Here is a 14,643-nt window from a genome sequence, read left to right as displayed (position 1 = left end):
CATCATTGCTAAGGACATCAGATTTATGCTAGCTTCTAGACCACATAAAGCCTTTTCCACTGTGATTTCCCCTATGATAAAAGGAATTTGGAAGCTCCCAGGATCCTTCAATTTCTGGGGCAATTTGTACTGGATGATGGCACTGCATTCTTCGGTGAGTACCACGGTCTCATTATTCTTCCAGCTTCTCTTCTTGGTCATCAATTCCTTCAAGAACTTGGCGTAGAGTGGCATTTGTCTATTGCGTTAGCAAAGGGTATGTTAATTTGTAGTTTCTTGATGGCAGCATCTTGATTCTGCATGTTGGATCGCACTTCTTCCCGGAAAGCTTTACTATCTTGAATTTCCTTACAATGTTGGTGAGTTACATTATTGTTGGGATTGTGGTTGTGATGTCTCTGGACTTGGCCTTGGTCTTGTTGATTTCCCCATCCAAAGTTAGGGTGATTTCTCCATCCAGAGTTGTAAGTTTTAGAGTACAGATAATGGATTTGTCTAGGTGAGTTTCCAACATAGTTGGCTTGTTCCTAGTCAACCTCTCCTCCTACACTCACTCCTTCTTGAGTTGGTGATGAAGTGATGACTGCTGTAACTTGGTTTTCCTCCACCTTCTTGGTAAGATCTGCTAGCTACTTGGTGATCATCTTATTTTGAGCTAGCAATGCATCCATGTGGTTCAGCTCCATTACTCCTCGAGTGTTGCTTCTTTCAGAAGCATAGAAGTAGTCATTCTTAGCTACCGTCTCAATGACATCTATGGCTTCTTCAATAGTTTTCTTCTTGTTTAGAGAACCCCCTAAGGAATGGTCTACAGCCTTCTTTGACTCATAAGAGAGACCCTCATAGAAAATGTGAAGTTGAACCCATTCATTGAACATGTCCGGTGGGCATCTCCTTGTTAAGTCCTTGAACCTCTCCCATGCCTCAGAGAGAGTTTCACCATCTTGTTGCCTAAAAGTCTGCACCTCAGCTCTCAGCCTATTAATTCTTTGAGGAGGGTAGAATCTTACCAAAAACTTTTTCACCACATCTTCCTAATTTGTTAAGCTCTCCTTCGGAAAGGATTCTAGCCACTTGGATGCTTTGTCCCTGAGTGAAAAAGGGAACAAAAGCAGCCTATAGACATCCGAGTGTACTCTATTAGACTTCACAGTGTCACATATTCTCAAGAAGGTGGTTAGATGTTAATTGGGGTCTTCTTGGGCACTTCCTCCAAATGAGCAGTTGTTCTTAACAAGGGTGATGAGCTGGGGTTTTAATTCAAAGTTGTTGGCATGTATGGTGGGCTTTTGGATGCTACTTCCATAGTTTCCTAGATTTGGATTGATGTAAGAGCCAAGAACTCTCCTCTCTTGCCCAGCATGATTTGCAGGGCCTTCTCTGGCATGGTTGTGAGCCTCTCCTTCATGGTTGTTTTCCAAGTTCTCCTCCATGTTCGTTTCAAAGTACTCTTCCTCTTCCACAGCACCAACAACTCCTTTCCCTCTTGCTTCCCTCCTTAATCTCCAGAGGGTTCTCTCAGGTTCTGAATCAAAGGAAGTTGAAGCTCCACTTCTTCTCCCTGCCATACAACTAACAAAGCACACAACAAGAAATAAAATAAAGTGATGATTCTTGTTAGAGTGATTGTTAGTGTGAGTGGTGTAAATTATCAAACAGTTAGTGGGTTAGTGAGCAGAATTATAAGTAAATTTAAAGAAAAAGAAGATAACGAGGGGATAGGAGGGTGAGGAAGAAACTAAATAAACTGAAGGTAAATAACTGAATAAAATAAACAAACAGAAGAAAAATGCTCAATCTAGTGAACTTCCAACTTAATCATTGTTGATACCAAATCAATCCCCGGTAACGGCGCCATAAACATGATGCATGAAAACTTGTCTTTCAACAAATTTTCCTTCGGCAAGTATACTGAATTGTCGTCAAGTAAAAACTCACAATAGAGTGAGGTCGAATCCCACAGGGATCGATTGGTCAAGCAACTTTAGTTGGAAGAATATGTTAGTTGAGCTAAACAGAGTATGGTTGAGAGTTGCAGAAAATTAAATGGTGGGAAAGTAAATAGCAGAAAATAAAGTGCAGAATCTTAAATGGGAATTTGGGGAAATGAGCATAGAAATAAATGGCAAATATTAAAGAGAATGGGTAAGGTCAGAAATGGGGAATTCATTGGGCTCAGGAGATGTTGTATTCTCCGGATCAAATTCATTTTCATCTCTTCCTCAATCAAAGCATCTATTGATCTCCTTCGCAATCTTAAGTGATTGAATTCCAATTCCTTGGCAACCCAATCTCTCTAAGCTTGACAATTGCCCAATTCCTTGATTTAATTGCTCATGGAAAGAGATGAAGTGTGGTCACTGATTATACCACATGTATTTCCAAGTCAAAGTGTTGGGAGGATTACATGTCACTATATCCGCCCAGACCCCAATTTGGTCCAACATGAGAAAGTATTTCTAGCATGATCTCCTCATCCCTTTTCCAAGGCTTAGAGAAGATCCAATTATGGAGAGTTTCTTTTCCAAGACAACTAACCAATTGAATTAAGATCGAAAGCTTTCTAGTAAATCAAAACAGAAGAAAGAAGAAGAAGAATGAAAATTATAATTGATCTATCAAATTACAACAGAGCTCCCTATCTCAATGAAAGAGGTTTAGTTGTTCATAGCTCCAGAAATAAAAAATGGTAGAAAAGAATACATGCTCACTAGCAAAAATGCAGAAAAGTAAATATACAGAAAGTAGTTCTCCAAAGTGTCGAGCTTCCTATATAGTTCAAAACTACTCCTATATATACTACTCCTCTTGATCTTCTAGTGAGTTCTTCAAGTCTTGGATGTGGGCCTTAGATTTTGAGTTGAAGCAGTTACAATCTTTAGTGGGCTCAGCTTGCAGAAAAGTTTGAGTTAGGCATGGGCGTTAGTGATGTTAACGTTAAGTGAAATTGTGGGTTTAAGAACGTAAGTGGCAATCACCTTTTTCACTAACGTTCCAACCCATATAGTATACGTTAACTTCAACGTTAGTAGCACTAAGGTTGCCTTATGAACCTTCACAAGCGTTATAGGGACTCACCTTTCCCAATAACGTTGCCATGTGCCCCTCTTTCCATACGTTAGAGTTCACGTTAGTTCAACTAACGTGACTCTTAACGTGGGCACGCCTATCTTCGAGAGCGTTAGTGACACTTACCTTTGTCACTAACGCTCCAAATGCCCCTACTCTCCACGTTAGAGCTCACGTTAACTAAGTTAACATGGCCACTAATGTGGTAGTGAATGCCATCTCCAACATTAGTGACAAAGGTGAGTGTCACTAACGTTGGCTCATCAATCATAGCTCCACGTTAACTTTCACGTTAGTGGTCTTAACGTGACCACTAACGTGGGCAACGCTAGCTTGATCCAACGTTAGTGACAAAGGTGAGTGTCACTAACATTGGCATTGTTCCTCTCTTCCAGGTTAGAGTTCACGTTAACTAAGTTAACGTGACTCTTAACGTGGCTCATTGCCAATTTTTGGAGCGTTAGGTTAACGTGGCTACTAACGTGGTTCTTCTTTGCTTCATTTGTCCTGAAATCAAGCAAATAAAGTGCATCAAAGCTCTAGCCAAAGTCATGAGATTATGCATCATCAATTTGTCATTCAATTCTTGCAAAATCCTCATGAAATCATGTAAATTCAAAATAGTTGCTTGAATCAAGGTGTAAGTGTATTTTCATCCAAAACTTGCCTTATTCACGAAGAAATGCATGAAACTACCCTAAAACAGTAAAGAAAAGGTCAGTGAAACTGGTTTAGATGCCCTGGCATCAAATTACACCCCTCTTCGGGTGTCCCTTGTGGATGTCTACAGAGAGGTTAGCCACACTGAAAAAATACCTCTAGCTCGACCACTCAAAGACAAAAAAGGAGGAGGAAATCGGGCTGAATATTGTGAACACCATCGAATCTGTGGGCATTCCACCAATGAATGCTTTGACTTAAAAAATGTCATAGAAAAGCTAGTAAGAGAGGGGAAGCTAGATCGGTATCTGGCCACCTGGGATGATGAACAAAGAAAAAGAAGAAGGGAAGAAGATGTCGGACGAACCGAGCGGTCACCTCGTACACCAGAAAGACACGTCCACATGATACACAGTGGATTTGCGGGAGGAGAAGTCTCCAAATCATCTCGCAAAGGATATCTTAAAGAAGTATATCATGTCGAGGGGAAGGAGGAGGCACCCGACATCCCCGCGATTACTTTCACCAAAGAAGACGCATCTGGTATAATCTCAGGACACGACGATCCCATTGTCATCACTGTTATACTAGCAAACGCAAATCTCCACCGCACACTGATAGACCAAGGGAGCTCCACCAACATTTTGTTCAAAACTGCCTTCGACAAGCTCAGCTTGGAAGAAAAAATACTTAGAGCATATCCGAACTGCATGTTCGGACTACGAGACACCCCGGTTCAACCGCTTGGATACATCTCGCAACACACAACCTTCGAAAAAGGAAACCAGTCAAGAACACTCAAGATAGATTACATCGTGGTTGACGTAAGCTCAACCTACAACACCTTAATAGGCTGGACAACATTGAATCAGCTCAACGTAATAGTCTCGACTCCACATCTATGCATAAAATTCCCAATTGCAGAAGGGATAGCTACAATAAAAGCAGATCAAAAGACGGCGCGCCGCTGTTACCATGAAAGCCTAAACCTCAGAGGCGGAGGAGAAAAATTCCACACAATCGAACTTAGTGGAGTACAAAGGCGGGAAAAACTCTGCCCACAACCCGAAGGTGAAATAGAAATAGTCCAGATCGGGGACACCCCAGACCAAACGACTAATATCGGTACAATCCTAAAAGGAGACATAAAAGAATCACCATATAGTTCTTGCAAGATAACATCGACCTCTTTGCATGGAAGGCCGTAGACATGCCAGGCATAGACCCCAAGTTAATGTGCCATAAGCTATCAGTCTACCCAGGATCTCGGCCCGTACAACAGAGGCATAGAAAGCTCAGACCAGAACGCTCCCAAGCTATGGAAGAGCAGGTACATGCTCTACTGGAGGCAGGGTTCATAAGAGAAGTCAAATACCCACTATGGCTGGCTAATGTCGTCTTGGTGAAAAATCAAATGGGAAGTGGCAAATGTGCACCGACTACACTGCTCTCAACAAAGCCTGCCCAAAAGATCCTTATCCACTCCCAAGTATCGACGCTCTGGTAGATGCCTCCTCCGGATATAGATACCTCTCATTTATGGATGCATACTCGGGATACAATCAGATCCCAATGTATCCACACGGCCAAGAAAAAACTTCCTTCTTAACCCCAAAAGCAAACTACTGCTACATCGTCATGCCTTTCGGTCTTAAAAATGCGGGAGCTACTTATCAGATATTAGTGAATAAGGTCTTTTCGAATCACATCGGAAAAATCATGGAAGTCTATGTGGATGACATGCTAATAAAGACACAAAACGAAGAGATGCTATTGTCCAACCTGACCCAAGTATTCGACACTATAAGACGGCATGGCATGCGACTCAATCCCACAAAATGCACCTTCGTAGTAGAAGCCGAAAAATTCTTGGGTTTTATGCTCACACAGAGAGGAATCGAGGCAAACCTGGATAAATGCCGGGCCATACTCGACATGAAGAGTCTGACTTGTGTCAAAGAGGTACAACAACTCAACGGGAGGTTGGCAGCCTTGTCCAGATTTCTAGCCGGATCGGCAATAAGATCTCTTCCCTTCTACGCAACTCTAAGGAAGGGAAGAAGTTTGAATGGACAACGGAGTGCGACCAAGCCTTCTAAGATTTCAAAAGGTTCCTGGGACAGCCACCTATCCTAACTCGGCCACAGGAAGAAAAACCACTAATATTGTACCTCGCAGTAGGAAGTCGTGCAGTAACCTCAGCACTAGTCCGAGAAGACGACAGAGGACAACAACCCGTGTACTTCATCAGTAAAGCATTACAAGGATCCGAGCTGAACTACCAAAAAATAGAAAAGTTTGCCTACGCTCTCATACTAACATCTCGGCAACTTCGTCCATATTTTCAAGCCCACACCATTAGGGTTCGCACCAACCAGCCCATAAAAGGGATTTTATAGATGACAAAACTGGCGGGCAGAATCTTGCAATGGGCAGTCGAGTTGTCCGAATTTGATCTTCAATACGAAGCTCGAACAGCCATCAAATCACAATACCTGGCCGACTTTATTACAGAATTTACAGATACACCGAAAATCCCCACAGAATGGAATCTCTACGTGGATGGTTCCTTAAATAAAGCTTGAAGCGGCGCGGGTGTGATAATCAAAATTGACCAAGGAACCCAAATCGAACTTTCCCTCAAATTCAGGTTCTCTGCCTCAAATAACCAAGCGGAATATGAGGCACTACTAGCTGGTTTGAAGCTGGCTAGGGAGGTTGGAGCTCAAAAGCTTATCATATTCAACGACTCACAAGTAGTCACTTCACAAATAGAAGGAAGCTACCAAGCCAAGGATCCCACCATGAAAAAGTACTTGGACAAAACCGGGGAACAGCTCGGCCAACTCGAAGAATATGAGGTCCGTCACATACCCCGAGAATAGAATGCCCGAGCTGACGCACTCTCAAAACTAGCCAGCACCAAACCAGGGGGCAACAATAGAAGCCTCATCCAAGTAATCCTGCAGAATCCATCAATTTCGGAAGAAGAAAAAATCCTGACCATAACAGGTCAGGATTAAGGATGGATGATTCCCAAAATTAAATACCTCAAAATAGAAGTACTCCCCACAGAGGAAAAGGAGGCAAAGAGGTTAAAACGGGAAGCACAATACTCACTATCATAAACAATACTATATACAAAAGAGGGATTTCAATACCATTGTTAAAATGCGTACCGACTTCTAACACAAAGGAATTTCTAGAAGAAGTATACAGTGGTATTTGTGGCAATCATCTCGGAGCACAAGCACTTACCAAAAAAGTACTTCAGGCAGAGTTTTATTGGCCAACTCTACAAAAGGAAGCCATAGAGTTGGTAAAGACATGTCCATCATATCAGAAACATGCCAACTTTCACATCGCCCCACCAGAGGAGCTCATCAGCGTGACTTCACCTTGGCCATTCGCAAAATGGGGACTCGACCTTCTTGGACCCTTCCCTCAGGGATCGGGACAAGTTAAATTCCTCATAGTAGGGATAGACTATTTCACAAAGTGGATCAAGGCAGAACCCCTAGCCAATGCCACTGCTCAAAGAAGTAAAAAATTCCTATATAGGAACATTGTCACAAGGTTCAGGTTTGCACACTCTATCACCACAGACAATGGTACCCAGTTCACAAATGCAGGCTTCAGAAAGCTAGCGGCTGACTTGAATATAAAACAACAATTCACTTCCGTAGAACATCCCCAAGCAATTGGACAAGCTAAAGCTGCCAACAAAGTCATACTAGCTAGGCTGAAACGGAGATTACAGGACGCAAAGGGAGCTTAGGCCGAGGAGCTCCCACAAGTCCTATGGGCATATCGAACAACGCCAGATTCCACTACAAGGGAATCACCCTTCTAATTAGCGTACGAAATAGAGGCAATGATCCTAGTGGAAATTGAAGAAAGGTCGCCTAGAGTGATTCACTATAGTGAAGAAGCCAATTCCCAACTTCAAAGGGAAGAACTTGACCTACTTCCAGAAGTTAGAGAAAGAGCTCGGATTAGGGAAGAAGCATTAAAACGACGAATAGCTGTGAGATACAATCAAAAGGTAGTACAACGAGTTTTTGCTGAGAATGACATCATCCTAATCCGAAATGATATCGGAACAACTCGACCTGGAGAAGGAAAGCTGGCAGCAAACTGGAAAGGACCCTACCGAGTCATAGAAGTACTTGGAAAGGGCTACTATAGACTGTCCGAACTCGATGGGCGAGAGCTTCCTAGGTCATGGCATGCCTGCAACCTAAGAAGGTACTACAGTTAGGGATGATAAAGGATCTTAGGATAAGATGCACTCTTTTTCCTAAAAAGGTTTTTTAATGAGGCACCAAGCCAAGACCTACAAATCACCCGACTTAGAGGATAAACCTCCCGCATGTATATATTTGCATTTTTTATATAAAATATGTTTAGATCTTCTACAAATGCTCAAGCCGCATTAATCTGAAACATTCATCATCCAATTATAAAGCTACAGATCGGTAGAAAGTGAAAATCAAATTCACTACACGATCACGATAAAGACCAAAGATGAAAACCAAAGGTCGACCAAATGGGGGTAAAACCCAATCTCTACAAAAACGGCAAAGATGAAAACAGAAGAATGCAAGAAGTTATAGAAAGTGATCCATAGAAAGGACCTGACGAGGTCCTAATAAAATGGATTGCTAAAAAATAACTTAAAGACTGGTCGACATAAAGATATCGGACCAGTCGTAATAACTAAACTTATAAGTTAATCCATGGAAAGAGGTCTGGCCAACCCTATAAAAGAGAATTACTATAACTTACAAGGGCCCGACGTGATGAAGTCGGCCCAAAACATAAAAGTTATAAAAGTAATCCCTGAAAGAGACCTGAACAAGGTCCAAGAAAGAGGATTACAAAACAACTTAGAAGGGCCCGACCTGATGAAGTGGTCCAACACATAAAAGTTATGAAAGTAATCCCTGAAAGAGACCTGAACAAGGTCCAAGAAAGAGGATTACAAAATAACTTAGAATGGCCCGACGTGATGAAGTCGGCACAAAACATAAAAGTTATAAAAGTAATCTCTGAAAGAGACCTGAACAAGGTCCAAGAAAGAGGATTACAAAAATAACTTAGAAGAGACCGACATGATGAAGTCGGCCCAAAACATAAAGCGACAAAGTAATCCCTAAAAGAGACCTAAACAAGGTCCAAAAAAGAGGGTTACTAACAATAACTTGGACAAAACCGACATGATGAAATCGGCGACCTCAGCGTTATACAAAGTAATTCCTAATAAAGACCTGAACAAAGTCCAAACAAAACAAATTACTGCAAATAACATCAGGCAAAAGAATCAAGCCAATCCAAAAAGGTCAGACAGCGAAAAGTGCCAAAACCTAGAAAGGTACCAAGACGAGTGCAGACAGACATGATATAAAAACCACCAGTTATAATAACAGCAAGCTTTAGAGGCCACCAAAATCAGCCCTAAAAGCTTGGAAACTACTTTGTTTTTCAAAATAAAGTTGCTAAACAAGCAACTAAAAAAGTGTCAACAGTTAGCAAACATCATCTACAAAATAAAGAGTTTAAAAGCCCACAAGCTGGGCTATCTACACAAATATCCTGAATAATCATTAGGGATCCAAAGACTTCTCGGCAGCATCAACACGGGGTGAAGGAGGACGAGTCTAAAGAGGCACTGCATCCACTGTCCCATCATCCCGGTTCAAGATATGGCAATCTGGTTCTGACTCAAAACGATCGATCTCAGCAGTGGAAGTCAAAGAGGTCGGCACGACAGAGGTTTTGGTGGCAGGCAGTGAAAGACGATTATCATCATCATCATCAGGGTCATCAGGAACAATCTTACCATCTCTAATAATGTTATCCAGGCTAAAAAGGGAAAGGTCGAGCCTTGGCGCAAGAACTCGAACTTGCTCCTTCATATTCTCATAAGCAGTAGTAACACTGCCTACAAGGTGACTTTGAAATTAGGTATAATCGGCCCTGACAGATTCCAAGCTGTTCCTGAGATCCATCATCTCTCTATAGGTGGTAACATAGTTATCCTTATGTTTTAATGATGTGTCCTCAGCTAGTTGCGCAGCGGCCGCCAGTCCAATAGCCCGAGTCTTTTCCCCCTCCAACTCCTTCTCCAGCTTGGTCACTTTCACCTCAAACTCCTCTTTCAAACCCTTAATCTGGTCAAACTTCGATTTCGCCTCCTTCATAAAGGCCTTTGTAGCATGGATAGGAAGATCTTGAGCGGTCCGGTATAAAGCTGCTCCCATGTGTGCCAGTTTAATTCCACTCCGAGTAAAAAATCCAAATGATGAAGAATGGATACATCATCAGTAGGCATGACACCATAGGGAGTAATCTGTTAACCTACAAACCCGACAGCATCAAAGTCGGGAGCATCCAGACTAAAAGGCTCGACAGTCTGAGGTCTTTTTGGAGGAGGAGCTGCGGAAGGAGAAGAGGTACCAGCAGAAGTTTGTGAAGGATCAACCAAACGAACCCGAGGAGTAGGGATCATCCTCCTCGATCCAAGAGAGCTCGGAACCAAAGGCTTCGACGAGACTTGAGAAGACCCCTCCCCAGCCGGCTTGGCTGAGACGTTTTGAGCTGCGGTAGCCTTCCTTGCCCTTTTAAAGGCCTTCATGGATTCGTTATTTTTAATCATCTCTGCAAATAAAACATCACAGCAGGAAACAAATTACGAATTAGAAAAGATCTTATAAGAGATAAATTCGACAAAACAAGCAAATCCAAAAGGAGAATTGACCACTAACCAGCTCAGCTCGGAGGAGAGAGGGGTTTGCTAAGAATTTCTTTGTGTCGAGATGAGGAGGCTGCCACCAGTTTTTTTCCAGCACAATCACAAAAGCTTGCTCAGCCTCATCTAACATCTCCCACAAATATTTAGATACCATTACATTCTTTTGCCATTCTAAAGGAAAGGTGGGCTCATCATTTTCATCCAGAAAAAAGGGCCGAGATCCTTCAACAGCTCAGACCCTAAAAAAGTAATTTTTGAAATCGCGAAAAGATTCATCAAACATGGAGAAAACTTTTTTCCCCTGGGAAGCTCGGAAAGAAACCCAAGCGGCTTTCTTCTTAACTACAGCAGGCTTTGTCAAAATGAAAAGATAAAAGAAGAGGGATTTTGAAGCAGGGATACCAAAATCACGACACAGAAACTGAAAAATTTTTATAAAACCCCAGGAATTGGGATGAAGTTGGAATGGAGCCACATTACAGGACCATAACAGGTTGGTCTCGAATGGGGTAAAAGGAAGAGTAATATTCATTTGACTAAAAAAGAAGTCGTACGCATAGAAAAAGGGGCGCTCTCCAGCAATTCGGGTAGAAAAACAGACCCTTTCCTCAGAAGTTGGAGATACGAGCTCATAGTTCTTCTCATCACCACCATTACCACAAATCCTATGAAATTGCCTAAGTTGCTGACAAAACTCGGAGTCAACCAATGAAACACATAAAAGAACCATAGAATCCACCCAATCAGCCATGCCCTCAAGGACTTGGGAAGATGTCTCAATAATATTTTTGCGAGAAGATATGAGGTCAACTAGTCCTACAACAGGAAAAGAAGAATTGGATTACTCAAAAAATATCTCGAACAAATCAAAACAACTCGGATAATATAATCTAGCGTAGTATATGCAACAAAAGGAAACCCCAGGACCCACTCCAAAAAGATCCAGGGGCATCCTTTGGAGGCAGAACTAGGACTCAAAAAATCCTACAAGACTAACATCCCAATAAAACTTCCAGCAAAAGCCCTCTCCCAAAAGGCGACATCCCGAAAAGAAAGTCATTAACCAGAAAGCTACAAATCAAAAAGAAGTCATTAAAGATGCCACCTTTTTCAGAAAAACAAACCCTCTCCCAAGCGGGCAAACAACACAAAATCAAAACAAGCCATCAAAAATCGTTACTTTCTACAAAGGTTCATCAGCAAAATTATTGTTCATTCATCACAGTTACCAACAAAGAGAAAAAACATCAAAGGAACAATCTTTCAAAAGCCTCAGTGACAGCATGTATCACAGCAAAGTCAAAAATTGAATGCAAAACAACGAAGGAAGTAAAAGAGCAGAAAGAAGAACCAACCTGGGAAAGCCGAAGGCCTCAATAAAATTGAAGGTAGGAAATGGAGTCAGGAAGTCGCCCTTTCACGAACAAGGAAAGCACAAAATAATCACCGAAGCAGTGTCGCAGGAAGAAAAATAAAAACTGCAAACTTCAGGTAAAAACAGAAAGAGAAAAAAAAGGGAAGTTACGGAGAAGAGAAACCATTTTTCTAAAAAGTGAAAATTCAAAATGGAAAGGCTAAGAGAAATGGTGCAATTAAAAACAACTAATGAGTGTACTAAATCCTCGCCCGTTCCCAAGGCTAAAAGCGCTAATGTAAAAGTGCGCGCTTTTAAAGAAGAAGCAAAAGAAAACGTTCTGCATTCAAAGGAGAACTCTACAAAGAAGAAGTCGACAAAATGCTCGAGTTCGGCTTCACCAGAGAAGGATCGAAGTCCTAAAATTAAAGACTCGACCTCAAAAGGAACACCGAGCTCGAGCAGGGGCACTGTTCATACCCTGGGTCGAGCTGTCTGACCCAGGATGATTAGCAACGGGACGACCGACCTCCTCAGGTCAAGCTACCCGACCTCTTCTCAAAGAGCTCGGCCAAATTGCCAGGAGAAGCCCAACGAAGGGACCAAATAGAGGAACACGACCCAAATCCAAAGGCAGCCCGAGCCTATAGAGAGAAAGGTGGTTCCCTTGAAGATAAGATGACCTCACTTGAAGATAAGATAAAGATAAGATAAGATAACTAACTTATCTTACCTAAAAAGGTCACTCTACGCCATTATAAATATACTGAAGCACCCAGGTATAACTTATACTCTGATTCTACTAAAAAAATGCTTAATACCCTTGCTAACTTAAGCATCGGAGTCCCTTGCAGGTACCACCACCCTCCGGAGGCAAAGGATCAGCACCATCACCAAGTCCAACCAGTCGGACACAACTGCTCCGACCAATACAGAAGATCTCGTCCAAGATCGACCTACACTTTCAGGTAACCCTCGGAACAAGTGGCATCATTGAGTTTCCTGTAGTCAATGTACATCCTCCATTCTGTTACAGTTCTTATAGGGATGAGTTCATTCCTCTTATTGGGTACAACAATGATGCCTCCCTTTTTAGGAACCACCTGGACGGGGCTCACCCATGGACTATCTGAAATTGGATAGATCACCCCTGATTGCCATAGCTTCATGACTTCCTTTTGCACCACTTCTTTCATGACTGGATTCAACCTTCTTTGAGGTTGAATAGAAGGCTTGGCATCTTCTTCCAATAGCATCTTATGCATGCACATGGAAGGGCTTTTCCCCTTTATATCAGCAAGGGTCCATCCAATGGCATCTTGATATTTTTGTAGCACCTTGATCAACTTTTCTTCTTGTTTTTGACTGAGGGCAGCATTGATAATCACTGGATAACTTTCAGCACTCCCCAAGTATGCATACTTGAGAGTAGGAGGTAATGCTTTCAGCTCAAGTTTTGGTGTCTCCTTCACTTCAATCTTCTCCTCTAATGTGCTTGAGATAGGTGACTCTGTTGCTCGGGTTACTGCGGCTTCACTAGTTGACATGGGGTCTTCTTCTTACACCTCCTCAAGATCTTTCTCTTCAAATGTTTCTTGCACTAAAACTTTGATTGCATCCACTCTCATGTATTCTCCTAGTGGTTCTTATGGGTAACTCATGGCCTTAAACACATTAAACACCATCTTCACATCATGTAGCCTAAAGGTAAGTTCACCCTTTTGGATATCTATGATAGAACCCAGCTGTTGCCAAAATTAGTCTTTCCAAAATGATTGAGGCCTTAGCTTCCTCATCCATATCCAACACTACAAAATATGCTGGGAATATAAAATCTCCCACTTTCACTAATAGATCTTCTACCACTCAATGAGGAAATTTGAATGATCTGTCTGCTAGTTGGAGTGCCATTCTTGTTGGCTTAGCTTCCTCAATCTTCATTCTCCTCATCATTGCTAAGGACATCAGATTTATACTGGCTACCAAATCACACAAGGCTTTCTCCACTGTTATTTCTCCTATGATGCAAGAAATTTGTAAGCTTCCAGGATCCTTCAATTTCTGAGGTAATTTGTGCTGAATGATAGCACTACATTGCTCAATCAATAGCACGATTTCATCATTCCTCCAGCTTCTCTTCTTGGTTATCAGCTCCTTCAAAAACTTGGCATACAGAGGAATTTGCTCTAGTACCTCAGCAAATGAAATATTGATTTGAAACTGCTTGAAAATGTCCAAAAATCTGGAAAATTGGTTGTCTTTTTCATCCTTCTTCAATCGTTGAGGATATGGAGCCTTTGGAGCATATGGTTTTAAGATCTCCTTTTCCTTAGGTGGGCTAGGATGGGGTGTTGGCGCTTCTTCTTTATCACTTTCATTTGCATCCACTCGCTCCTCTTGTGCCTCCCTTGTGGTTTCCTTCAGCTCCTTCCCACTTCTTAGTGTAATGGCCTTGCATTCCTCCCTTTGGTTTGTCTTGGCACCACTTGGAGAGCAGTGGGTCAGAATTTGTTTGGATAAGTAATCCACTTGTGTCTCAAGTTTTTTGATAGCAGCCTCTTGGTTTTGCATGTTAGAGGTCACCTCCTCCCTGAAGCTCCTCATGTCTTTAGATTCTTTTCATAGAATTTCAAGCAAGGATTCAATCTTGGAGAGTCTATCCTTTGATGATGGTGGCATATTGAAGCTTGGGGGTTGAAGATGCCCATTTGGTGCTTGATATGGCTGTTGGAAAGAATTGTTGTGTGGGGCCTGGTATGATCTTTGGTTGGGTTGTTGGTAGGTAGAGTTGTTATAGTGGTTGGAG

At 42.1% G+C, this 14,643-nt stretch overlaps 1 protein-coding gene and 1 non-coding gene across 2 annotated transcripts; one reads left to right on the top strand and one right to left on the bottom strand.

Annotated features, from left to right (window-relative positions):
- The first annotated feature begins 878 nt into the window (after positions 1 to 878).
- Positions 879 to 980, top strand: LOC127748065 (small nucleolar RNA R71). Its single transcript, XR_008010008.1, has one exon. It is a non-coding gene; the product is annotated as a small nucleolar RNA R71 (small nucleolar RNA).
- Positions 981 to 13,703: 12,723 nt separating this feature from the next.
- LOC107489493 (uncharacterized) lies at positions 13,704 to 14,441 on the bottom strand. Its single transcript, XM_016110247.1, has 2 exons — positions 14,031 to 14,441; positions 13,704 to 13,913 (listed from the first exon to the last, which is right to left on the bottom strand). The coding sequence occupies exons 1-2, from the start codon at positions 14,439 to 14,441 to the stop codon at positions 13,704 to 13,706; spliced, it is 621 nt and encodes a 206-aa protein (XP_015965733.1).
- Between the last annotated feature and the right edge of the window lie 202 nt (positions 14,442 to 14,643).

This window comes from Arachis duranensis, chromosome 5 (genome assembly GCF_000817695.3).
Source record: "Arachis duranensis cultivar V14167 chromosome 5, aradu.V14167.gnm2.J7QH, whole genome shotgun sequence".
NCBI lineage: Eukaryota > Viridiplantae > Streptophyta > Magnoliopsida > Fabales > Fabaceae > Arachis > Arachis duranensis.
The sequence above is the reverse complement of the archived record's forward strand: the minus strand, read 5'-3'. Positions and strand labels throughout refer to the sequence as shown.

Excerpts from the sequence above, each read along its gene's own strand:
- LOC107489493 (XM_016110247.1), bottom strand. The coding sequence starts at position 14,441 with ATGAGGAGCTTCAGGGAGGAGGTGACCTCTAACATGCAAAACCAAGAG. Across the intron at positions 13,914-14,030 it reads TCAATATTTCATTTGCTGAG|CACAAATTACCTCAGAAATT; the intron begins GTACTAGAGCAA and ends GCTATCATTCAG.